Source organism: Trachypithecus francoisi, unplaced genomic scaffold (assembly GCF_009764315.1).
Source record: "Trachypithecus francoisi isolate TF-2019V2 unplaced genomic scaffold, Tfra_2.0 Lachesis_group11, whole genome shotgun sequence".
NCBI classification, from domain to species: domain Eukaryota; kingdom Metazoa; phylum Chordata; class Mammalia; order Primates; family Cercopithecidae; genus Trachypithecus; species Trachypithecus francoisi.
Genome location: NW_022681456.1, coordinates 121771095 through 121797099, shown reverse-complemented (window position 1 = coordinate 121797099; position 26005 = coordinate 121771095). Strand labels below are relative to the sequence as shown.

The window sequence follows — 26005 nt, the reverse complement described above, 5'->3', positions numbered from 1 at the left end:
CCAGGGTAGGCAGATCCCTTGAGCTCAGGAGTTGACCATCCTGGGCAACATGGCAAAACCTTGACTCTATAAACATATAAAAATTAGCTGGGCATGGTGGTGCATGCCTATAGTCCCAGCTACTTGGGAAGCTGAGGCAGGTGGATCATTTGAGCCCAGGATGCAGAGGTTGCAGTGTGCCAAAATTCATGCCACAGCACTCCAGCCTGGGCAACAGAGTAAGACTGTCTCAAAACAACAACAACAAAGCCAAGGTCCAAGATCAAGAAAGGAAAAGCAACTAAATTGTTCAACCACAGAAGTAACTTCATTCAAATAGCGTGGAGATGGGGGAAAGGGAGAGAACAAAAAAGCATGTTTTCTTTTATACTGGCAAAACGATTCTTTGTGATCTTTTTGTTTAAGGGCCCAGAATTGAGACAAATAGCAAGAAGGGTAGGGTGATTTTCATTTCTGGAGAAAACTCTTTGTCAAGAATAGCACACAGGCTGAGTGCGGTGGCTCACACCTATAATCCCAGCACTTTGGGAGGCCAAGGCAGAAGGATCTCTTGAGCCCAGGACTCCAAGACCAGCCTGGGCAACATAGGGAAACCCTGTCTCTGTTTAAAACAAACAAACAAACAAGCCGGGCGCGGTGGCTCAAGCCTGTAATCCCAGCACTTTGGGAGGCCGAGACGGGCGGATCACGAGGTCAGGAGATCAAGACCATCCTGGCTAACATGGTGAAACCCCGTCTCTACTAAAAATACAAAAAACTAGCCGGGCGAGGTGGCGGGCCCTGTAGTCCCAGCTACTCGGAAGGCTGAGGCAGGAGAATGGCGTGAACCCAGGGAGGCGGAGCTTGCAGTGAGCTGAGATCTGGCCACTGCACTCCAGCCTGGGCGGCAGAGCGAGACTCCGTCTCAAAAAAAAAACAAAAAAAACAAAAAAAACAAAAAAGACTAGCAAACAAGCCCTCTTTGAAGAGTGGGGCAACAATAGCCACTTAGTTTCTAATACCCTGCTCCACTGAAAAAAAATTTTCTCCATGGTAGGTATCATAGTTAATTACACATAAAAAATATTTTATCCAAAAATTTAGTGAGAAATGCAGCTACATCATGAAATATGAGAATCAAACACTGTAAAATTGCTGACACTATAGAAGATAATATCAACCCAGAAAAAAATTAGGAAGTCAACTTGAATAAATATTAGGAGTAGAGCCACTATATTAGCATTCAAGCTCCTACTGCTTTAAAGTCAATTACTTTCCCTCTTATCAAGGCCCCCGTGGGATGACGTAAGGAAAACAACCTGGGTTCTGAAGAGAGGGTCAGTACCTTGGAGAGAAGCAATAAACTCGTACACCTCCTCTACACTCCAACGGCTGGGATTACTGGACAGGAACACAGGGTTGATGCCATGTAATTCAGGTGTAGGTGGAGCTGTATTGGGATTCCCCAGATCGCGTTCTCCATGCCCAGCTCTTACTGATAAAGACCCAGGAGATGTGGGAGACAGTGCTTCATCATAACTGGAATTATCTGAACCTCGGCTAGAGTCTTCTTGACCCTAGAGGGAAAACAGCAAACCAGTGAGGTCAGTGTCAAAGGTTTATTCCCCTCTCTGTCTTCCCAAACCACCCTGGGTTGGGCGTAGAAGAAAAACTAATCTTACCACATATGAAATAAGCAGCACTTTATTTGCAAATGCCCAAAATCTACTCTCAAGTGGCTTTCAAATAGAAACTGTATCACCTCCTTGATTCTCCCCGTGACCTAACAATTGATCTAGATTTTCTCTACTCAAGTACAGTGTAAGGATTAATGGATATATGAACAGTTGGTCCAGAGACAAAGGGGGTCAGGATCTCTTGGAATTTGGAGTAATGCAATCAATGTGAAACCACAGTTCTCATCTCACGCCCTCTTACCTGGGCAAATGAATTGCCCTGTAGAGAAAGAAAAAAGACCCACTTTAAAGGCATCTGGCTTTGCAACAAGCAGCTCACCCGGTGGCACTTGCCCTGAATCTTGGCACGGGCAATGTCAGAGGAGCTGCGGCGGGGTCCACGCCTGCGAACGCGAGCATAGTTGGCTTCTTGAAACTCTTTCATTTTTTTCCTCTTCAGCCGGAACTGATGGCTACAGCTCACATTGTACCTACAGGACAGGGCACATACAGGATGTCAATAGTGACACAGAAGACTACCCTGCTCTAAATGTGAATTGCTGCTTATGAGCTGATTTGGGGAAGGGAATAAAAGCAAGGAGGCAGACATATAATATCAGCTATGAGACGATCCTGGGGAAGGGGTGCAACATTAGATGGAGATATCAGTGCTGAGGGCAAGGAGGAGGGTGTCCAGAGTACCTCTTAGCGCAAGTCATGGAGCAGAACCTCTTAGAGCCACGAAACTGCTCTGCGGGGGCGTACTTCCCACAGTACTCGCACTTCAGGAGATTCGCCTTCTTATCTAACTCTAAAAAACAAGGCATTGCTGCACAGTCACCATGGATTTCTGCTGCCCCTCAAGCAATCATTAGGCTCAGAGCTGGATTCTAAAATTACTCTCAGGGTTTACCCCCAAAAACCTACACAACCTAGTTGAGAATCCCTAAAACACAAAGTTCAAAATCTAAAACCATGAAGACATGTACCTTGAGAACTTTATGACGTCTTCCTGATCTTAAGCCAAACTCTTTCCATTTTAGACGTCTTACTAATTTCATCCTAATTCACACTCTTAGATTTCAGATTCAACTTCTGAGAGAGGAACTAATTACTAATGCCTAGAAAGATATAAGATCCATCTACCACAAGGATTTCCAAAAGCATGGGGAAAATGTAAATACGAGTCCTTAAGACAGATTATAAAATCTAGAATAAGGAGAACTGGAAATTAAAGATATAAATGTCCTATTTTAGATCATCTTTTGAAAAAAAAAAAAAAACTTTTTGAGACTGGGTCTCACTCTGTCATCCGGGCTGGACTGCCGTGGCACTATCTTGGATCGCTACAACCTCCACCTCCCGGGATCAAGCGATCCTCCCACCTTGGCTTCCCAAGTAGCTGGGACTACAGGCACGTGCCACAATGCCCAGTTAATTTTTATATTTTTTTGTAGAGAGAAGGTTTCGCTATGTTGCTCAGGCTGGTCTCAAACTCCTGAGCTCAAGAAATCCACTGGTCTTGGCCTCCCAAAGTGCTGGAATTATAGGTGAGAGTCATCACACTCGGCCAAAAAATACATCTATAGAGTAAAGAATAATTCAAGGGCTGGGCGCGGTGGCTCACGCCTGCAATCCCAGCACTTCAGGAGGCCGAGGCGGGCAGATCACCTGAGGTGGGGAGTTGGAGACTAGGCTGACCAACATGCAGAAACCCCGTCTCTACTAAAAACACAAAAATTAGCCAGGTGTGGTGGCGCATGCCTGTAATCCCAGTTACTCAGGAGACTGAGGCAGGAGAATCGCTTGAACCCAGGAGGCAGTGGTTGCAGTGAGCCAAGATCACACCATTGCACTCCAGCCTGGGCAACAAGAGCAAAACTCCATCTCAAAAAAAATAATAATAATTCAAAAGGTTACTTTAGCTGGATAAATTCCCCTAACCTTATATAACTCCTTTTCTGTGATTCTACATACTCTGATATATAATATGGTTTCTATGTGTAGATGGACTTCATTTTATTCCTACTTTTTTTTTTTTTTTTGAGACAGAGTCTCACTCTGTCGCCCAGGCTGGAGTGCAGTGGTGCGATCTTGGCTCACTTCACTGCAACCTCCACCTCCCAGGTTCAAGTGATTCTCCTGCTTCAGCCTCCCGAGTAGCTGGGACCATAGGCGCACGCTGCCACACCAGGCTAATTTTTGTATTTGTAGTAGAGACAGGGTTTCACTATGTTGGCCAGACTGGTCTCGAACTCCTGATCTCAGGTGATGTGCCTGCTTTGGTCTTCCAAAGTGCTGGGATTATAGGCATGAGCCACCGTGCCAGGCCTTATTTCTACTTTAAACAAACAGGTAACTACTATTTTACACTGAGTCCTCAAATGCATCTCCACAAGCCTCCTTCCCCCAAATGGGTCTCTAAATAAATACTCACCGGCAGAGGGGCTGTCTACTCCCAAAGGGCCACCTGACTGATTCTCAGTCAGCCCTGTCGGAAGGCCAGTCTGTAGTGGCTTCTCAGACTCCTTCAGTAACTGAGAACAACCCACCTGTCCCAGAAAACATTGAGAGTTAAGTTAGCCTGATCCCTTTCTGCTTCTCTATAGCTTTCCCCAACATTTCCCAATCAATATTAAGTCTTTGCTTGGATCTCTGAGTTAATGACCAAGTGTGGTTCAGGGAGAATCACTTTCAATATGGTAATCAAGAGTGGTAACCGGTCTCTATACAATGTTTGGAAATGAAAAAAAAAAAGTAGTAACTGGCTTTTTTTTCCAGATAAGCCAACGGAGAACAGGTTCCTACACTGGCTCCCTATTTTGTCCTCTTCCTTCCTATGGTGCTGAAAATGCACTAGGAGTCAAGACACCTGAGTTCTAGTCCTGGTTCTGCAAACCCTAGGAAAGCTCCTTAACTTCACTACTATTCTATTCATTAGAAAACAAACTAGTTAATCTAACTAAACATCACAGTTTTAAAGGTTACTTTCTTCCTTTTCTTCCCCTCTTCCTAACATTTTCTTTTTTTTTTTTTTTGAGACAGAGTCTGGCTCTGTCACCCAGACTGGAGTGCAGTGGCCGGATCTCAGCTCACTGCAAGCTCTGCCTCCGGGGTTTATGCCATTCTCCTGCCTCAGCCTCCCAAGTAGCTGGGACTACAGGCGCCCGCCACCACGTCCGGCTAGTTTTTTTGTATTTTTAGTAGAGATGGGGTTTCACCGTGTTAGCCAGGATGGTCTCGATCTCCTGACCTCGTGATCCGCCCGTCTCGGCCTCCCAAAGTGCTGGGATTACAGGCTTGAGCCACCGCGCCCGGCCAACATTTTCATTTTATGGTCCACACACTCCTTTTCCTTTCCTTCTTTATAACTAAATAAACAGCATAATTGAACCATTCTTTAATTAAGTAGTTCTGTGCCTTTTATTTTTACTGGAGTTTGAAAAGACAACAATCAGACCAAGTCCCCACTTCAAAGTCCCACCTTGTGGCCCTGCCCTCACCGGGAAAGGTTCTGCTCCTTCCTGGATAACAAAGCCTTCAATGATGTGGGTGAGAATCTGGGGCTTCACGATGGCCTGTGGGGGTTTTGAGTCACCCATCTGTCTAGACACCATGGCTAGTGTAGGAGGCGGTACTGATGGGGCAGGGGTCAAGGCTACTAGTTCACTGCCTGGGGTATTAGCATTCATATTGGCCACTGATTCAGCTTTTTCTGGAAAACAAACACAGATTAAGCAACAGACAGGAGATGACATATTGATCCATCTATTAGTTGAGCCAGCATGATCTTCCATAATAATCTATGTTTACCCTTGACAATTCACCCTGGATTCCCTGTTTTTGGATCTATTCATTTGTCTACCAACTTCTGGCCCATTTTCTCCTCAACCAGATTTACCTTTTAGCTCACTCAGAACATTTCTCTACTCTGTGTGCACTACAACAGCATTTTAGAAGTCAGTTACTCACCTCCAAGACTGCTCTTCTCATCCATGACTTTTGGGCTCTCTGCTACTGGAGATGCCTTGGCAGGAAGCATTGAACCCAACGTGGAGACATCATCTCTCTCCTCCTCAGAGTCAGCCTTGCGTTTGACAGGCAATGTTTGGGGTTTACCCTATAGAGTATAGAAGAGGAAAGAAACAAAGATGTACAAATGAAGGGTAATAAGGAACCACAATTATTACCATAAATAATCTCTTTCAAAGAAAATTTCCTTAGTTCCAGATTTCCCAATTTATCTACTTCCCATGGTACACTAAAATTCCTGGTCATTCCTAATAACTTTACATCAGGACAAAAGAAAATGTAACATGATTTAGTCCTGACCTAGGTCTTGAGACCCTGTATTCACGTAGACCAACCAAGAACTGTTGTTTTTTCAAGGACTGATTTGGTTAAGGCTATCTTGATCTAACTTATTACATACCCAAAACCCAGAATAGTATCAGTAACAAATTTAGGAGTATAAAGTTCAGATATTATACACATTAATGTGTCACTCTCTTACAGAAAAAGCAGATAAACACCAGTATTAACCCTCTTAACTCTTTATTCCCCTATTAAATTAAGTTCTATTTCCACTCAGCCCCAGGTCCACTCTCATGCATAGTAGTGCCCTCAAAACCATCAGACTTCACTCACCGGCAAGTGCACAGACTGCATATAGAAGGCAGCAGGGACCTGGGCTACAACAGGTGAGGAGGTGGTAGCCCCACCCTTCACCACATGCGCTGTCCCCTGCACAGGAGCAAGGGTCATCCCAGGGGCCAATGTGGGAGGGCACTCCTGCAGTGCACTAGGAGCCTGGGATGAAGGTGGTGAGGAGGCCAAATGGGCCTGACCAGACTGCACTGGACCTGGCATCCCCCGGGAAGTAGGTACAGCAGCTGCCAGCTGTGCCAACCCCAAAGCCTGTGCCTGGGCTGTACCTGGCTGTCGAGTGCCTACAACTTGCACTGGGATATGGGGTGGTGGTTGCTGGGTAGCTGACATCTTAGCAGTCCCTAACTGAGGTGGCTTGATAGGTGCTACAGGTGGTTTGGATTGGATGGGAATTGGTGGTTTAGGGGCTGCATCAGGTGGAAGAGACAAGGGTGAAGACTGAAGCATGGGCTGAACGACCAGGGTTTGGGCTTGCTGCTGGGACTGGGAAGGTGGGACCTGCTGAGTAGGTGGGACCTGTGGTGGCTGAGGGGCAGTGAGAGTGGTGGCTTGCGGCTGCTGCTGCTGTTGCTGCTGCTGCTGCTGTTGTTGTTGCTGCTGCTGCTGCGCCAACTGGAGGTGTGTAGCTGTGTGAAGGAGCTGAGACTGACGATGCTGGAACTGCTGCTGGTGGTGGATGGCAATCTGCTGCTGGATTACCACCTGTTTCTGCTGGAGGTGAATCTGTTGCTGTTGCTGAATCAGTGAATGGGGCTGGATCTGTGTGTAGGTGGCTGTAGGAACAATCCCAGAATAGAATAAAGAGAAAAAAGAGAAGAGAATAATAACCATTCTAAATTAAAAGTAAAATCATTTTTCCAAGGTATACCTAGTTTTGGAATTATGCGGTGAAAATAAATCTAGTCAGTATGAAACTTGGACATCACTTCATCCATACTCTTTCCACGGAATCAGACATTACCACTAGAGTCTTAAAGATCTCAGAGAAAGAACTCCCTTGCTCAATCATTTCAGAGCCTCAGTAATTTCTTGTGTCTCTTATCTTTGCCATACTTAAATACTGTATTCTTTTACTCTGTACTCAGCAAAGAAGAATGGTTAGCCCCTCCTCCATTAGACTTGGAGTTTCAAAAAAGGCTGAATCCATGTTTTATTTATTTTCACATCCCTAATACACAGCCCAGGGCCTGACACTTCAGAAGCACTTAATATTCACTGAAAAAATAGATACTCACAGAGTTAAAGATACCAACACTTCCCATGAATGACTTAGATTTTACAAACCATCAGCTTAGATCACTAAGTCTTAAGAGTCAGCACCTGTCAGCTCTGACCTAACTAAGTTTCCTCCACTGTAAACTGGGATTGACAAACTCTACTTCTCCATATCGCACCAGATTGTCCAGAGATCAAAGCATGTGATAAAGCACTTTAGAAATAGAACTGCTAGAGTATGTAAATATCAAGTATAATAACAACTAACTCTTAATTTTTTGTGTGAGTAAATTATCTAACTATATCAACAACTAAGGTGCTAGAAACAAAAAAGGCAAAAATCAGCATGACCAAATAAGATACACACATCTAACTACATCTTACCTGCAGTCTGAAAGCAAGTATAAACTATCGGTCTTGCCCTGTCACCTAGGCTGGAGCACAGTAGTACGATCCCAGCTCATTGCAACCTCTGCCGACTGGGTTCAAGCTATTCTCCTGCTTCAGCCTCCAGAGTAGCTGGGACTACAGGCGTACACCACTATGCCCAGCTAATTTTTGTATTTTTAGTAGAGACGGGGTTTCACCATGATGGCCAGGCTAGTCTCAAACTCTGACCTCAAGTGATCCACCTGCCTCGACCTTCCAAAGTGTTGGGATTATAGGAGTGAGCCACCACACCCCACCTCTCTACTAGTCTTAAGTGCTCTAAGGCATTTGTACTATATCTGCTCTACGCTGGACCAAGTAACCACATTAAACAGTGAGGAGAGAAGTCATCCCTTATAGTAAATGCTAAGTTACATGAAGATAAGGAATCTGCTTTTCAAAAATGTATCCCCAATAATTCCTAGAAAACAGCCAGCAATTCAGTAAGATGTGATGAATGAACAGACAGAGTGAGAAACTAAAGAACTAACAGCCTAAGAAAGCGGACAGGGCAACTTGTAAGCTGACTACTGCCTGGTAGAAACAGATAAGATCTGTATCTGTCACTTGTCCTCCCACCCTGAACTTAATATGTTCAAGGCTGATATGATTCCCATTCTTTCCACTATTCAAGGACCAACAGAAGTGGGAAAAAACCAAAAGGCGAAGGAAAAAAGGCAAAAAAAGAAAAAAAGGAAAATTTCACATTAATTCTGAGAATAATGACATTAGGAGTGACAATTTACCTGAGCTAATAAGTGTCTGGCTGGGCGCAGGTGTGGCTGTCCGTGTCAGGTTCATACCCACGTTCTGCTGACCGCTCCCATCTGCTTCTGCCTTCTTGGCTGCTGCACTTTCTGCCTCTGTCTGGCTGCCCTGGCTCACAGTCACTGTTTGGGCTGCAGGCAAGGGCTGCACCACTCCTGTGCCCTTCCTGGTACAGCTCCCACCACCCACTCCTGAGGAAGGCAACTGGCCCAAACCACCATGTGCCTGGCCACCTCCACCTGGACCCATGGACCCTGGGATGCTATTCCCACTGCCTCCACCAGCTTGACTAAGGTTGAGGGACTGGCTTGTGGCCCCAGAGGAAGCCTGTGCCACCGCTAGGGCCTGGCTAGAGGCCTGGGAGAGGCTAGAGACAGGGGAGGCTCCCGGAGGAATGGCCTTCTGAGTGGAGCCTTGCATTTGAGGTCCTTGAGCTGAGGCCTGTTGATTCCTTACTGCCAAGTTCTGCACCTGAAAGACATGAAAAAACAGACTGAGAAAAGGAGGACTGGAGGCATTAAGGTCAAAGATTCAAAAGCAGCCAGGATAGCTATTGTGTCATATTCCACAGAAGACCTCAGCTCGTATCTCTGCCTTTACAATATACTTTAAGGCCTTCCTACCTCCTAGGGAGGAACTCTGGAACCATATCTGATTTTTCAGCCACCTTCACTCACTAGCAAGTGTGTCATCAAGTGTGGTCATTTATTCCTTCAAAATCTCTCTTCAGTTATCCCTTTCCTCGCCATTCAATCATTCAGCACCTTCCAAAAACCTACTATGCTTCAGGTACTACATTGGATACTGGAAATGCAGAGAAAAGACACAGTCTCTGCTCTTAATGATTACTTTCTACTAGAGAAGACAAGAAAATTATCACTTATGATATAAGATGTACAGATATGCACCCAGTACCATAGGAGTACAAAGAAGGAAGAGCAACTAAGACTAGGGAGATCAAGAAAGGGCTTCCTAAAACACGTGATGCTGATCTGACACTCAGTAGGCAATGGTGAAGGTGAGGGTTTAAAGATATTGGTAATAGCATTTGCAAGGCCAGAACCAAAAAAGGATTATTATTTAGACGGGGCGCTGTGACTCACGCCTGTAATGCCAACACTTTGGGAGGCCAAGATGGACAGATTGCTTGAGGAGTTCGAGAACAGCCTGGGCAACACTGCCTCTACAAAAAATACAGAAAATTAGCCAGGTATGGTGGCAAACACCTGTAGTCCTGGCTACTCAGGAGGCCAAGGTAAAAGGATCACTTGAGCCTGGGAGGCAGAGATTGCAGTGAGCTGAGATCATGCTACTGCACTCCAGCCTGGGTAACGGAGTGAGACCCTGTCTGTGGAAAAAAAAAAAAGACATTATTTTTAAATATTATAAAAAATATGTATAATTTCTAAAAAGACTGTATTTTTAGAAATTATAAATATTATGTTTGGGGTGAATTACAAGGAATGGAAAGAAACGAAACTAGGAAGGCAGGCTGTGGATAAGGAGGTAGGAAGGTGCTTGGCCATTAAGGGCCTGGTGTGTTGAAATAAGGAATCTGAACTTTAGTTTGGGAACAGCAAGTTTATCTGTCTTATTCATTGTTATATTCCTAGCACCTTCATAGTTCTGGCACATAGTCAGTACTCTAAAATATGGATAAAGGGAAAGAATGATGCCCGCTTAATGGATTATAGGAAGCCAATAAAGGTTATTAATCAAAATAAACATTCATTTATACATTTATACATTTCTGATTGAAGTATAAATCAATACACTTCCTATTTTAGAAAATATTTGTTATCATATCCTAAAGTTGAACATTCACACACCCTCTAACCCAGGAATTCCACAAGAGAAACTCTTGCCATGTACCACAGGAGGCATGTATAGGAATGTCCATGGTGGCATTATTCATAGCAACCACAACCTGGAATCAACCCAAAGGGCCATCTACAGAAGAGAAGATGAATAAACTATAATATATTCACACAATAGAACAGTATGTAGAAACTACAATTAATAAACTACAATGACTCCAACAAAACAAACGGATCATGACAATGTTATTAAGAAAGCACTCTAGGCCGGGCGCGGTGGCTCAAGCCTGTAATCCCAGCACTTTGGGAGGCTGAGACGGGCGGATCACGAGGTCAGGAGATCGAGACCATCCTGGCTAACACGGTGAAACCCCGTCTCTACTAAAAAATACAAAAACTAGCCGGGCGAGGTGGCGGGCACCTGTAGTCCCAGCTACTCGGGAGGCTGAGGCAGGAGAATGGCATAAACCCGGGAGGCAGAGCTTGCAGTGAGCTGAGATCCGGCCACTGCACTCCAGCCTGGGCGACAGAGCGAGACTCCGTCTCAAAAAAAAAAAAAAAAAAGAAAGAAAGCACTCTCCAAAAGTGTACATACAGCATGAGTACCTTAGACATTTCAATACAATTAAAAAATATATATGGTGTCTGGGGTTTGCTTCAAAATACTCCACAGGCGGAGAAGGGCCTGAATGCATTGGCCATGTGTTGATAATTGTAGAAGCTGGATGGTAAGTACATAGGAATTCATACTTTTTCTATTTTTGTATATGTTTAAAATTTTCTATAATAAAAAGGGCATTTTAGAAATATAGAGAGAGGCAATAAAACTATATAGAAAAGGATCCCAGGGAAGAACGGACTTAGAAATCAGAAGGCTCCTTACTATGGGTAAGGGAAGGCAATAGATGGAACTGCACACTGCTTATTACATTATTAAAAGTTACTGAGTAAATAAATTTTAAAAGGTTATGACAAGACCAACAGTGAGAGAGTGTCATGACCCAAGGCTTATAATATTAGCAAATTCTGTGTACCAGAAGTACAATTAAAAACTTAGTAGTAACAACATGTATTTTCTTATTTTAAAAAAAGAAGTTAGTAAAAGTTTCCTGATAGTAATGCGGAAAAGAATTACAAGTAGGTAAGACTGAAGTCAAGAAGACCATTTAGAAAACTAGTACAATACACCGGTGCCGTGGCTCACGCCTGTAATTCCAGCACTCCGGGAGACCAAGGTGGGCAGACTGCCTGAGCTCCGGAGTTCGAGACCAGCAGGAGCAACGTGGAGAAACCCCATATTCAAACTAAAAATACAAAACATTAGCCAGGCGTAGTGGCACGAGCCTGTAATCCAGCTACTCAGGAGGCTGAGGTACAAGAATCGCTTGAACTCAGGAGGCAGAAGTTGCAGTGAGCCGAGATCACACCACAGCACTCCAGCCTGAGCAGCAGAGAGACTCTGTCTCCAAAAAAAAAAAAAAGAAAGAAAACTAGTACAGAACAGTTTCAAATAATTAAAACCTGAATTCAGGCAGGAGCAGAAGCAGTAGAGAAGAGTTGATGACTTTTGAGAGATATTAACAAGAATCATCAGGATTGGGTGCTTTAGTATATAATATTATCTAGTAATCATTAATATATAGTTTTTCCAATCAGCTTCATTTCCATAATGGCTATTTCAAACTTTCCCACTCTCTCCCTATACCTCAGGCTACCTTCTGTTTCTCCTCCTACTCTTCACCTCTTCAAAGAAAACAAAAACCATTATATATATGAGCATTACTTCATCACTTCCCCCTTCTCTCCCTTCTCTCCTCCCTATCAAAAGGCAATCAATCCTTCTCTGCGCTCTACATCCCATCTCCTCCTGCCATCTCAAGAAGCATATAATATCCACTGCCTCCTCTTTCACTTCTTCTCCACTGGCTCCCTCATCACCATGTATGAAATGCACATTCCCCTCCCCAGTTCCACCTTCCTTTCCTGGTGCTGATAAACTCTTAATAGCTGTTTACAGTCACTGTATTCATTCCCACCAGCCATTCACACCCCTCAAACTCATCATACTACTTTGGATTCACCACCCCCCCAAACTCAACTGAAACAACTCTCCCTCACTATTAATAAAAACCCCCCGCCCATGCACGCACGCATGCACACACGCAGGCACACACACACATCTTATAACACTTCGTTCCTTTGCCTTCATGACACTACAGTCCAGATTTTCCTATCTGCTGCTCTTTCCCATTCCCCTCTGCCGGCCCATTACCCTCTATCGATCTTGAACTGCTTTTCCAAAGTGGGGCTTCATCCTACCTCAGGGCCCCATATTAAACGTTCTTCTCCTCAATCTGTACTATCTCCCCAAACATTTTTTTTTTAAGATTGAGGCCGGGCGCGGTGGCTCAAGCCTGTAATCCCAGCACTTTGGGAGGCCGAGACGGGCGGATCACGAGGTCAGGAGATCGAGACCATCCTGGCTAACACGGTGAAACCCCGTCTCTACTAAAATATACAAAAAATTAGCCGGGCGAGATGGCGGGCGCCTGTAGTCCCAGCTACTCGGGAGGCTGAGGCGAGAGAATGGCGTAAACCCGGGAGGCGGAGCTTGCAGTGAGCTGAGATCCGGCCACTGCACTCCAGCCTGGGCGACAGAGCGAGACTCCGTCTCAAAAAAAAAAAAAAAAACAAAAAAAAAGATTGAGTTTCGCCCTTGTTGCCCGGGCTGGAGTACAATGGCATGATCTCGGCTCACTGCAACCTCCGCCTCCCAGGTTCAAGTGATTCTCCTGCCTCAGCCTCCCAAGTAGCTGGGATTACAGGGGTGCACCACCACACCCAGCTAATGTTTGTATTTTTAGTAGAGACAGGGTTTCACCATGTTGATCAGGTTGGATGGTCTCAAACTCCTGACCTCGGGTGATCCACCCGCCTCGGCCTCCCAAAGTGCTGGGATTACAGGCATGAGCCACAGCGCCAGGCCTTTTTTTTTTAAGATGGAGCTTCCTCTGTTAACCAGGCTGGGTGCAGTGGCACGGTCTTGGCTCACTGCAACCTCCAACTCCCAAATTCAAGTGATTCCCCTGCTTCAGCCTCCCAGTAACTGGGGCTATGGGCACACACCACCATGCTCAGCTAATTTTTTTTTGTATGTTTAGTAAAGACGGAGTTTGACTATGTTACCCAAGTTGGTCTCAAACTCCTGATCTCAGGTGATTCACCCGCCTCAGCCTCCCAAAGTGCTGGGATTATAGGCATGAGCCACTGCGCCCGGCCTCCCCAGGCAATTTTAAACACTGAGGAGGGTGAACTAATTTAGTAGATGGGGGACTTCAATTATCATCTATATGCCTACTACTCTCAAATGTTTATCTCCAACCCAGACCTCTTCTCTGAGCTCAAGAACCACATAATAAAACTGCAGTCTCAGTGTCTCCTCATGGATGGCTCCCAAGCACTTCTAAGCCTGTATGTCCAAAACTGAACTTCACTCTAAATACACTTCTACATTCGTTGTCTCATAAACAGCACCACTGGCCACCCACTGCTGTATCAGATCTCATATCTGGCATCTCCCTTAATTCCCCCATCTCTTAAATTCGTTTACCCTCTTCAATGATTCTTCCAAGTTATCCTCAAATCTATGCGTTTCTGTCCATCTCCACTGCTACCCCCAATACAAACATCATCTTTCCCTTAAACCGTTAGAACAGTTATTCTCCCGACAGTCACACTCACAACATATCTGTTTAGTCTCCAAAGAGGAAATCAACATGGTATTTAAAATGCAAAACAAAACAAAAATACATTCAAATCTCTCCATGACACTTCCATATTTAAAATCCTCCTACAGCTTCCAATTGCTTTTTATAAAAAGCCCAAAATCCTAAACACAGCCCCCAAGGCCCTGCAAGATAAGGTTCCTCCTACCCATCTAGCCCCACTTTGCCAAACTCCAAGAATACAAGACTGTCCATTCCTCAAACAAATCAAGTTCCTGCCCTCCTCAGGGCCTTTGGACACACTGTCCTCCTGCCTCCAACACTCTCCTTTCACATCCTTATCTGGCTAACTTTTGCACGTCCCAAGTGAAATGTCACCTCCCTGACTTCTACACCCCATGCCAAAGCTAAATTAAGTCCCTTTCTAAATTCTCAGAACACTCGGTACTTTCTCAATTATTTCCCCATTCAGGTGACTATTAGTTTAATGTCTGGTGTTTCAATGGTCTATGAGCTCCACAAAAGAAGTGATTATGACTTTCTTGGGCACCCAAGGTTACGGAATGTTTGATACATTAGTAATAGCAGTTATTCCTAAACACTCACTACATTCAGGCACTTTTCAAGCAGTTAAACACAGCAACTCATTTAGTTCTCACAACACATCCTGAGGTAGGCATATTACAATATATATTTTACAGACGAAAAAAATGATAACAGAAAGATGTCAGACGATTTGCACAGGGTCACACAGTAAGTAGTGGAGCTGGAATCTGACCCATCGGACGCGTATTTTTAACTACTGCCCTCTGTTCCTCCACATATTGACACTCAAATATCTGATGAATGAATGATTGGATAAATCAAAGAACTGGATAAGGAAATGGAACCAACCTCATTCTTGGCTCCCACTGCTATCACCAAGTCTAAAACAAAGGCTTGCCTTACAGCTAGATGACCCCAAGAGTTTCTTAGCAGGTTCCCTAACTTCTCTTCTCCAGGAACTATCAGAACGGTATTAGAACAGTTATTCTCCCTACAGTTCTTCCTAAATACTTTCCTCATCCTGTTATTCTGCAATGATCCCTGTGACCTATGAAGTTAACTAGAACCTCCTTTACTTGGCTTTTATGCTCCACCCTAGCAATGACCTCTTTTATCATCAGGCCTCTTGATTCTATTTTATTTATCCCCTCATTCCAACGCCCACCACACATACTCATATTTAAATACATGACTATGCTCTTAACGCTTGCTGTTCTCTCTCCAGTTTTCTTCTCACTCCAAATCAAATCCACTCACCCTTCAAGACTCTGCTCAAGTATCCCAATAAGGTATTACAAAGTAATGTAACCAATTCTTTTCCAAACTCATGTGTCACTCAAAGTTAGCACTATTTAGTTTAGCACTTTTTTTTTTTTTTGAGATGGAGTCTTATTCTGTCGCCCAGGCTGGAGTGCAGTGGCGCGATCTTGGCTCACTGCAGCCTCTGCCTCCCGAGTTCAAGTAATTCTCCTGTGTCAACCTCCCAAGTAGCTGGAACTACAGGCACACCACCACCAAGCCCAGCTAATTTTTGTATTTTCAGTAGAGACGGGGTTTCACCATATTGGTCAGGCTGGTCTTGAACTCCTGAACTCAGGTGATCCACCCTCCTCAGCCTCCCAAAGTGCTGAGATTACAAGAGTGAGCTACCACGCCCAGCCTAGTTTAGCACTTTCATTATCTAAGCTCTTTGAAAACCTGACTCACATTTCTTTTTCAATCCTGCAAAATTTCTAATACAATTGCTCCTTGGTATCCACAGGGGATTAGTTCCAGGCTCATGGACATCAAAATCTGCAGACATTCAATTCCCTTTTATAAAACAGAGCAGTGTTTGCATATCATCTGTGCACATAGCAAATCTTCCTGTATACTTTAAATCACCTCTTGATTAATTATAATACCTAATACAATGTATTATGTAAATAGTTACACTATGCTGTATTTTTGTATTTTTTTATTCTTGTATTGCTATTTTTAATTGGTTTTTTTCCCAAATATTTTCAATCTGCAGTTGGTTGTATCTGTGGATGTGGAAGCCAAAGATGCAGAACCTGCAGGTATGGAACCCACAAACAGGGAGGGCCAGAAGTACACATAGGAAGAACTCAACATTTACCAGCTTACTGATAAACTATAAGGATGTAATAATTATCCTAAGATCCTAGGTTGTGTCCCATCCATAAGAAGCTAAAATTTGAGGCTCAAAAATACATGTATTTTGGGAATAAGTCACAGGAAGTAACGGTGAGGAAGACCTTTACTGGGAAAAACAGTGAACAGGAAGAGGAAAGTGAAAGTTGAGAACCAGAGTAACTTACAAACAGAAGCAACCAAACATTCCTCCAGTAAGGTCATTCCTCAGCCAGGTCAGCTTTAGATCTAACAGAAGAATTCTCTCAACAATCTCTTCTCTTCTGACAGTACTATGAGAGAATTAAGACTCTCCGAATAAAACAGACCCACAGGAGACTTGAAGGATGGTGAGGAAATTTACCCTATCTTGAAAATAAAATTTCCCAAATCCACAAGACTATTTTCAGGCAAATCTCCTTGTTTTTCTAACTCAAATTAACTCAAAGGTTATACGGGATTCAAGTTCTATGGTGATTAAGGGAAGGAAAAACAAAACACAAGAAGTAAGAATTCTAAAAAGTGTAATGAAGCATAAGAGTGGACCCAGGTCCATGGTCATTCCCTTCATCCTACCCAGTGCCCACCGACAGGTAAAGTCATCCCCACTAACCTGATCTGCATCTGCATGAACTCCAGGAGACTGAGCAGATGGCACCTCCTGCTGGACTGCAGCCACTGCCCCATTAGGCATCAGGATGAGTTGGGAAGCTAGAGGCACATTCCGACCCAGGGTTCGGTTTACCTGCAATAGGTTTCCCAGCTGTGGCTGGCAAGGAGAGGAAGACGAAGAGCAAAGAGGACAAGAGGGAAAGAAGAGACAGAAGAGATGGAAAGGAAGGACCACAAGACAAAATAAACAGAAGATATTAAACAGCTGAGCCCTGTCTGTTCCACACCAACCCAGGAGCCTCATACTCTCCACGTGATGAACCATCCAGAAGAAAACCTAGAATGCACAGAAAACTACAGATTGATGTCAAAGAGTCAGACGTCGAAGAAATAGAGAAAATTAGGATTTTAGAACAAGTACTTACATATATCACTCAGTAGGTTGAGCGGTAACACAGAATTTGTATACTTGTGCCAAAGGTTTAAAGGTCGACTGTATCTAACACTAATTTAGTCAAATGTTAAGCCTGTATTTTCTTGCATAATATCTTACTTTAATCTACAGGCTACCTGTGAACAGAGAGCATCACTTCTAGGTTAAGTAAAGTATGGGAAGTAGGTCCCAGCTTCTCTCAAGACATCAGGGTAACCATGGTTTTAAAAAATGGCTTTTGGCCGAGCGCAGTGGCTCACGCCTGTAATCCTAGCACTTTGGGAGGCCAAGGCAGGCAGATCACCTGAGGTCAGGAGTTCCAGACCAGCCTGGCCAATATGGTGAAACCCGGTGTCTACTAAAAATACAAAAATTAGCCAGGTGTAGTGGCACGTGCCTGTAATCCCAGCTACCTGGGAGGCTGAGGCAGAAGAATCACTGGAACTCGGGAGGCAGAGGCTGCAGTGAGCCGAGATTGTGCCACTGTACTCCAGCCTAGGGGACATGGTGAGATTCTGTCTCCAAAAAAAAAAAAAAAACCAGCTTTCACTCAAGTATTTGCCAGGGGCAGACAATCATGCCCCTGGGTCAATGGTGGCTGCATCTGTGGCTTACCCGTAGATACATCTGGGCCTGCGACTGGTTGAGAGGTGGGGAGGTGGTGTTCCCCAGTAGCACAGATTGGGTCAAGGTGGTAGCACTGGGAGAGCTCACACTCTGGGATCGGCTGATGAGCTGGGCGGCCGATGTGGTGGCCAGATTGATCTGTGTGGTATAGAAAGGAACCAGGACTAAGGATTTGGGAGAAGTAAAAGGAAATGTACATGACTGACAAAATCAGAGTCACACAATCAAGAACAGAATATTTCACTTTCATGGAGCCGGGGGAAATGAATAATGTCTTCCTATCCAGAACTGTCATCCTGGTTACTTTAGGGTATTAACGAAGTGAAAAAAAACCAAAAGTCTCGAACCACTAGTGTTAACAGTTGAGAAGACAAAAGATTGAAACAGAACAGATTTTACTTCTCATTGAAGAGTTCAGGGATTAGTCCCTTTCTTTTGTTATTTCCTCTTCTTCCCCAGAATTTTCTTTTCTTTCTTCCTTAGACTTCCTCTTTAGAGACTCCAATATAGATTAATGTTGGTTACTTTCCCCTATACTACTATTCTCTACTTAAGAGCAGTAACTATCCACTGACGGCTCAATACACACTCTCAGATCAGCGGCACAAAGTCATTTAACACAGGGACAAAGATCCGGGTAGAGACACCTCTCAGTGGGAGAGGCAGTACTCACCGAGGCCTGGGTGGTGGTAGTCTGCTGCTGTGTAGTGCTGGTGTTTGGGGAGCTGGCCTGCCGACTGGCAGCAATTGTGGCCTGTTAAAGGGGAAGGGAAACAAGAAGTAGCAAAGACAGTGAAGGAAAAAGCTCTCAGTCTTCTAGTAATAAATCACAAGCACAAAACATAGAGATTTCACATTATAAACAGGGAGATTCCACTTTAGGGTAAAGAAAAGTATATTCACTAGCCTGATAATCCTCATATTACCACATATGCTAACCAATGAGTACCACATAACACTCCTGGGGCAGAGAGGCAACTTGCCCTCCAGTTCCCACTCTCTTTTAGGTGGAAAAGATGTGTTTTGTTTTTTTTTTGTTTTTTTTTTGAGGAGTCTCGCTCTTTCCCCCAGGCTGGAGTACAGTGGCATGATCTCGGCTCACTGCAACCTCCGCCTGCCAGGTTCAAGTGATTCTCCTGCCTCAGCCTCCAGAGTAGCTAGGATTACAGGCGCACACCACCACGCCCAGCTAATTTTTGTATTTTTAGTAGAGGGGGTTTTACCATATTGGCCAGGCTGGTCTTGAACTCTTGACCGCAAGTGATCCACCTGCCTCAGCCTCCCAGAGTGCTGGGATTACAGGTGTGAGCCACCATGCCCAGCCGGAAAAAGATCTTTTGGTCAGGTCACATCATGAGTCAATGCAAGTCTAGTCCAGAGGTATCCCATATAAATACAATGTGAACCACATATATAATTTTCTACTATGCAAATTTTTAAAAAGTAAAACAGGAAAAGTTAACTTTCATAATTTATTTTATTTAGCCCAATATAAAATATCACTTCACATGCAATTAATATTTTTTAATTACTGATATTTTACCTTTTTTATACTAAGTAGTCTAACTGTAAAATCTTATAGGACATCTCCATTTAGACTAGCCACATTTCAAGCACTCAATAGCGATATGTGGCTAGTGACTACGATATTAGACAGTGTAGGTCTAGATTATAGACAGCGCAGGTCTAGAACATAGCCACTCTATACCTAAAAAGTGATTTTATAGTTCTTACTGCAACCCCAGAAGCTAAGATGCATCCATCCTCCCACAGCAGACAGGAGGCAGAAGAGGCTGCCTGCAGCCTGGCTTAGTATAGGATGCAATATGCCCAAAAAATCTCCCCTACCCACCTGTAGTGCCTGTCCCCTCCCTCTCAGGCCAGCTGGCTGCTGACCTCTCACCTGCTGGACAGCAGCCAGGCTATGCAGCTGGGCATTACTGAGTTGCTGCTGGAGCATGAACTGGTGGAAATACTGAGCTGCATTGGGCTGCCGCTGCAGTGCCTGCAGAGCCTAGGAAAAGACAGAGGATAAAACATTTAGAATGGACTCCTAGCTCCTATTCTATGTAAATCACTATATTTGTGTGGCCATGGGAAGGACAGAAACCAGAGGAGATGGGAGTTTGGGCTAAATCTTCAACAGCTATTTTCCCTTTTTTTTTTTTGAGACAGAGTTTCGCTGGTTGCCCAGGGCTGGAGTGCAACCGCGCAATCCACCGCAACCTCTGCATCCCGGGTTCAAGCGATTCTCCTGCCTCAGCCTCCCAAGGAGCTGGGATTACAGGCATGCGCCACCGTGCCCAGTTTATTTTGTATTTTTAGTAGACAGAGTTTTTCCATGTGGGGTCAAGCTGGTCTCGAACTCCTGACCTCAGGTGATCCGCCTGCCTCAGCCTCCCAAAGTGCTGAGATTATAGGCACGAGCCACCACACCCAGCCTTTTCCTTCATTTTTTAGAACAAGGTCAACTTGCTCTATCACCCAGGATGGAGCGCAGTAGCGTGATCATAGTTTACTGTAACCTCAAACTCCTAGTTCAAACAATCCTCCTGACTGCCTCAGACTCCCAAGTAGCTAGGACTACAGGTATGCACCGCCATGTCTAGTTAATTTTTTTTATTTTTAGAGATGGGGTCTTGCTATGTTAACCAGGCTGTTCTTGAACTCCTGGCCTCAAGAGATCCTTCTGAGCCAGGCGCAGTGGCTCATGTCTGTAATCCCAGCACTTTGGGAGGCCTAGGAGGGTGGATCACCTGAGGTCAAGTTTCAAGACCAGCCTGGTCAACATGGTGAAAACTCCGCCTCTACCAAAAATACAAAAAATTAGCTGAGCATGGTGGCTGGCGGGCACCTGTAATCCCAACAACTAGGGAGGCTGAGGCAGAAGAATCGCTTGAACCTGGGAGGCGGAGGTTGCAATGAGCTGAGATCGCGCCATTGCACTCCGGCCTGGGCAACAAGAGCAAAACTCCATCTCAAAAAAAAAAAAAAAATCCTTCTGCCTCTGCCTCAGTAAGTCTATATAGTCCTTTAAAAACTGGAAGAAACAATCACAGTCATGCACCACATAACCACCATTTGGTCAATGGCAGACCACGTATACAAGAGCTGTACTATATAACCTAGCAATAGGCTATACTATATGACCTAGGTGTATAGTAGGCTATATAATCTGGGTTTGTGTACGTGCACTCTATGACAGTCACACAATTACAAAATTGCCTAACGATACATTTCTCAGAACATATTCCTGTCATTAAGTGACACATGACTGTCATTCTATGGTTTATTCTCCATAGAATGTAAGAAAAGCAAAGCAGTGCAATTTACACAAACTTATTTCTCCAATTGGGAGCTGGAAATACATGCCATAGCAAAGACTAGATAGGGTGAAAATAAACAAGATGCCGATTAATGTAAAGAAAATAAGAAAAAAAGCTGGGCATGGTGGCATGTGCCTATAGTCCCAGCTGGTCAGGAGGATAAGACGAGAGAACTGGGAGTCTGAGGCTGCAGTGAGCCCTGATCGCACCACTGCACTCCAACTTGGGCAATAGAGCTAGACCTTGTCTCAAAAAAAAAAGAAGAAAGAAAAGGAGAAAATGTAAAAGTATATTTCAGATAGACAGTAAAGGTTATAGAGCCCTAATGGGTTGGAAATAATGAAAAAATAAATGGTGGCTTCTAAAAGATTTCATCAGGTAAAATTTTCAATGAATTCAACCAATTGGCATTTTTACATATTTACAATATGCTAATACAGATTTATAAAATGAACAGTAGTTTGGTTTTAGTGCTAACTGGACTTTACTGAATTCTTATTCTTTAATAATTGGAACTATTTTTATGATATGCATAGTTATTCTAGTAACCAAAATATTTACTAAAAGACCTCATTCCCTAACAGAATTAATTTGGAATTAATTCTGGAATTTGCTGTTTGTTTAAAAATAAATCTCTAAAGAGCTCCATGATACTTCTATTACTCAAGGGGATTTACAAGAATGGCCAACGATTAAAAACCTGGCAATCCAGGATGAGAAAGGGTTAGTTAGAATCTAGCTAGATGGACTGAATGTTGTTTTTTAAATCCTTATTTGAAAGACCGGATTTCACCGTTTGCTTGCCCAAACCTTTGTAAACTCCTAAGATTCTCAGAGCTGGAAGACAGCTTAGTCATCATTTAACCCAACTCTCCCCAATTTGTTGAAAAAGAACTGAGCACAATTATTTTCCAGCATCACTGCCTACCACAAGCCAAGACTCACAGACCATGGCCCCTCAGAGCTGAGCCTCACCTGCACTGCTTGTCGTTCATATAGTGACATTTGAGCTATCTGGGGCCGAGAGCTGCCCCCTGAGCTGGAACTCCCATTGGTGGAGTTGGAGTTCTGCTCGCTCTCAGTCTCCATGATAGCGGTCCAGGGTCCCCAAGGCTGGTGCTCTGATTCAAGACCTAGATGGGAGCAGTAAAAGGTTAAAACTTGTATCTTGATCCCAAGCTGTTATCTCATGTTATTATTCAAGAACACAGGAAATCCCTAAGTATCTGAGAATCCTCCTCCTCTTCCATAAGCCATGATTTCTCATCTTAAAACTCCCAAATCTTCAGTACACTCTTGCAACCATGTCTTCCCAATATTACCATCTTTTGAAGCTATGCAGTCTCAAAAGAAACAGCCTTTACCTATTCCCTCACGGCTGTCACTAAGTAAAATGGCCAGGTGAGATGGCACCTTACAGTATCAAAGCTACCTTACGTTCCCATAACATTTTTTTTTTTTTTTTTTTTTTTTTTGAGACGGAGTCTTGCTCTGCCGCCCGGGCTGGAGTGCAGTGGCCGGCTCTCAGCTCACTGCAAGCTCCGCCTCCCGGGTTCACGCCATTCTCCTGCCTCAGCCTCCCGAGTCGCTGGGACTACAGGCGCCCGCCTCGTCGCCCGGCTAGTTTTTGTATTTTGTAGTAGAGACAGGGTTTCACCGTATTAGCCAGGATGGTCTCGATCTCCTGACCTCGTGATCCGCCCGTCTCGGCCTCCCAAAGTGCTGGGATTACAGGCTTGAGCCACCGCGCCCGGCCCCATAACATTTTTTAACAGTTTAAAATCTTCTCACTGAAAATGTTTGGCTATCTGGTTTTCGTCTCCATCTGCATCGCGTTATCATCCAATGAGTCACCATATACTGAGGAAGCACGAGTTGCCTCCTTTCACTGGGTTAGGCACTTCACCTATACTCTCTCTCTCATAGTAGTGCTGTCAACACTGGTATCCTTATTTCACAATTTAAGAAATAAGGTTTTCTGAGATTAAAGAAGTTGCCCTAATAAGTATCAAGTCTTTAGACTAATACATGCTTCTTCAAACCAAACTGTGATTAAGGCAGTGTCATTCACTATGAGAGTGAGTACTCGTTATCCTCATTTTATGGAGGAGGACCTTAAGATACAGTCATGGAAGGTCATAATACTAGGAGGCGGAAGAGCTCACCTACAGCCCACATAGCCCAAATAGCTGCCTGGTTCCAGCTCCGGCTACTAATAACACCTCAGGCATGTCGCTTTTCCTCCTTATACCTGTTTCCTCACTGCCAAGAAGGCTTCATACTGAATGTAATATATCATTTTAAGAAATGACTCCGGGGTATGCAACATAGAAATACACACAATGAAAATCTTCAAGAAAGTAAGATGCAACTTTGTAGTCTACTAACACGTCAGAATTTACCCACTGGGGACTACACTCAAATTTGCAAAAAGACACATATGAAAACATTGCTAAGAACCAAGCAAAGAGACAGGAGATAAGAATAAATATTCTTCCAAAGCAGCACTAAATGACAATAAGGTTTTTACTCATTCTTTCTGTTTTTCTCTTTTGTTAAGCTCCACACTACTTTCTCTAGTTCTGAGGCACTGGGCCACTAGAAATATCAGGTCACCAAAATATTATTTGGCTTAGGGATATAGACATCAAACCAGAATTTCTGCTAAGTGTTGTCAACAGTTTTATTAGGGTGAATGGATTGGTCACAGGGATTGCATCCAAAACAAACAAACAAGCAAAGTAAATAAAATCAAACTGCTTGGCCTTGGCAATAAAGCTGAGGATATTTCTTATTATCTCATTCCCAGTATCATCCGATCACACCATTATCCCACCCCCAAATCCTTAGTTTCACTTAGGACTACCAAATGTCACTGCAAACATGTATATAACCCAAAAAGTACATAGGAAAATTCATATCAGCTTCAACTAGTCTACCTTCTCCCCACATCTTTTGCCAAAATATCAAAGCACTAAACAGATACAGACCCATGAATCCTCATTATCAGCATGTGAAGAAAAAAAGTGGGTAAGGATTAGAGGCAGCACGGCACAGTTTTATAGATTACTGGATTTAGTTCACTGGACTCAGAGACATGAGACCCCTTTGCTCGGTATAGAGACCATAATTCCTACATTCACATGTGAAAATACTCACAAACTGTATGACCCCTCGTCTCCCCAAAACTGAATTCTTATTAACAATTTTATTTTGATTGTGAACTAGAAATAAAAATGTAAAGGGACCAACTTAAAAGTCTCAATAAAATCGAGGGAAATTGCCACCAAAACCAGGATTCCTGGATCCCAGGCACATAAATGTATTCATTTGTGATCAACATTATGACTACAAGATTAAATACAAAAAACGGAGACAAGCAGTTTGGGCAGCACCAGGAATCAAAATTTTCAAAATTAAACTGGAAGAGAGTGAGAAGCTGATCCACAGATGTCCCCAAAGGAGCTAAGCCACGGTCATCCTAAAAGGTAGCATGTGGGGTACACATGGGGTTGGCTAGGCTCACAGACCTACGAAAGGGAGCTAGAAAGGGACACTGAGGTGGACTTAGTATTGGGTCGAGAGTTGGAGAAAGTCAGTATCCCTAAGCACGAAACTCTTATCATGTAGAAAGGATGGGATATAGGAAAGGGGACGGGAGAAGGGGGTGGTTCAGGGAAGACTGTGCCAAAGACACGGTAATAATCAAGAGAACAGGGAGAGTAGACACCCAGGGGTCCTGGTTCTATATAGAACCTTGATGAAAATGATGTTTCAAAGAGAAATCAAATACACCGGGGAAAGAGGGTGGATCCAGTGGTGCGCCCAGAGTGAACTGACCCAAGTGAGCAGGGACATGTGCATACAGATAGCAGGGAGACAGGCAGAAGTCAAGGAACTGGAGGTTGAAGAACCCAGTGGACCACGAAAGCAGGGAGATAACGAGACAGCATGCTCGGCTGGAAGGACCAAAGTCAGAGAAGGAAAAATGAATAAGAAAATGAGCAGTCAGAGGCAGCTAGGGTGACGGACAGACAGCATGAAGCGCAGCAGAATGAATAGCCAGAAGACTCGGACAGGCAGAGCCGAAGGACCGCAGAGCTCAGCGCCAGAGGTAGGCAGGGAAAGCAACTGGGGGAGGTACCTGGGGCGTTACACAGATGGAGGTGGCTGAGGAAACATCCCCGCGCAGCCAAGCCCCCAAAGGTCCTGCCCCTCCCCGGCCCTCGGTCGCCCGGTTACCTTCTCGCCTGGCTCTGCACCCAAGTCCTCCCCGGGAGCGTCCACCTCATGTGCCGGGGTCCCCAGTCGCCAGGCTGGGCTGGGGGCTCGCTCGGCCTCCGCGGCGGGCTCCCCTCGCCTCCTCCCCTTCCTGGAGGGGCGGGGGCGCCGAGGGCGGGGTGGGAGGCGCCCGGCGCGGCCGCGGCTCCCCGCCCCTCCCGGTGCGGGCCCGGCAGCGGCTCAGCCAGGCCTCCGGGGCTCGCTCCGGGCCTGTCACTTCCTGCCCGGCCGAGGAGGTGGGGGCCGCAGGCCGGGGGCTGCGGGCCGGGCT

At 44.5% G+C, this 26005-nt stretch overlaps 1 protein-coding gene across 4 annotated transcripts in view; it reads right to left on the bottom strand.

Annotated features, from left to right (window-relative positions):
- The window catches only part of PHC1 (polyhomeotic homolog 1), a 27935-nt gene extending 1930 nt beyond the window's left edge, over positions 1-26005 (bottom strand). Inside the window, exons 1-15 of one of the 4 annotated variants that reach the window (XM_033223377.1) lie at positions 25696-26002; positions 24444-24452; positions 22429-22586; positions 20031-20141; positions 18801-18881; positions 18116-18265; positions 17069-17224; positions 8714-9206; positions 6303-7096; positions 5628-5775; positions 5159-5370; positions 4093-4207; positions 2358-2466; positions 1996-2146; positions 1325-1556 (exon numbers count right to left, since the gene is read on the bottom strand). In XM_033223377.1, the coding sequence (XP_033079268.1) occupies positions 1325-1556; positions 1996-2146; positions 2358-2466; positions 4093-4207; positions 5159-5370; positions 5628-5775; positions 6303-7096; positions 8714-9206; positions 17069-17224; positions 18116-18265; positions 18801-18881; positions 20031-20141; positions 22429-22586; positions 24444-24447 (2914 nt within the window). In that variant the 5' untranslated portion in view covers positions 24448-24452; positions 25696-26002. Of the gene's footprint in view, positions 1-1324; positions 1557-1995; positions 2147-2357; positions 2467-4092; positions 4208-5158; positions 5371-5627; positions 5776-6302; positions 7097-8713; positions 9207-17068; positions 17225-18115; positions 18266-18800; positions 18882-20030; positions 20142-22428; positions 22587-24443; positions 24453-25695 lie in introns of those variants that run through there. The other 3 variants (XM_033223379.1, XM_033223381.1, XM_033223378.1) reach the window with 3 other exon arrangements.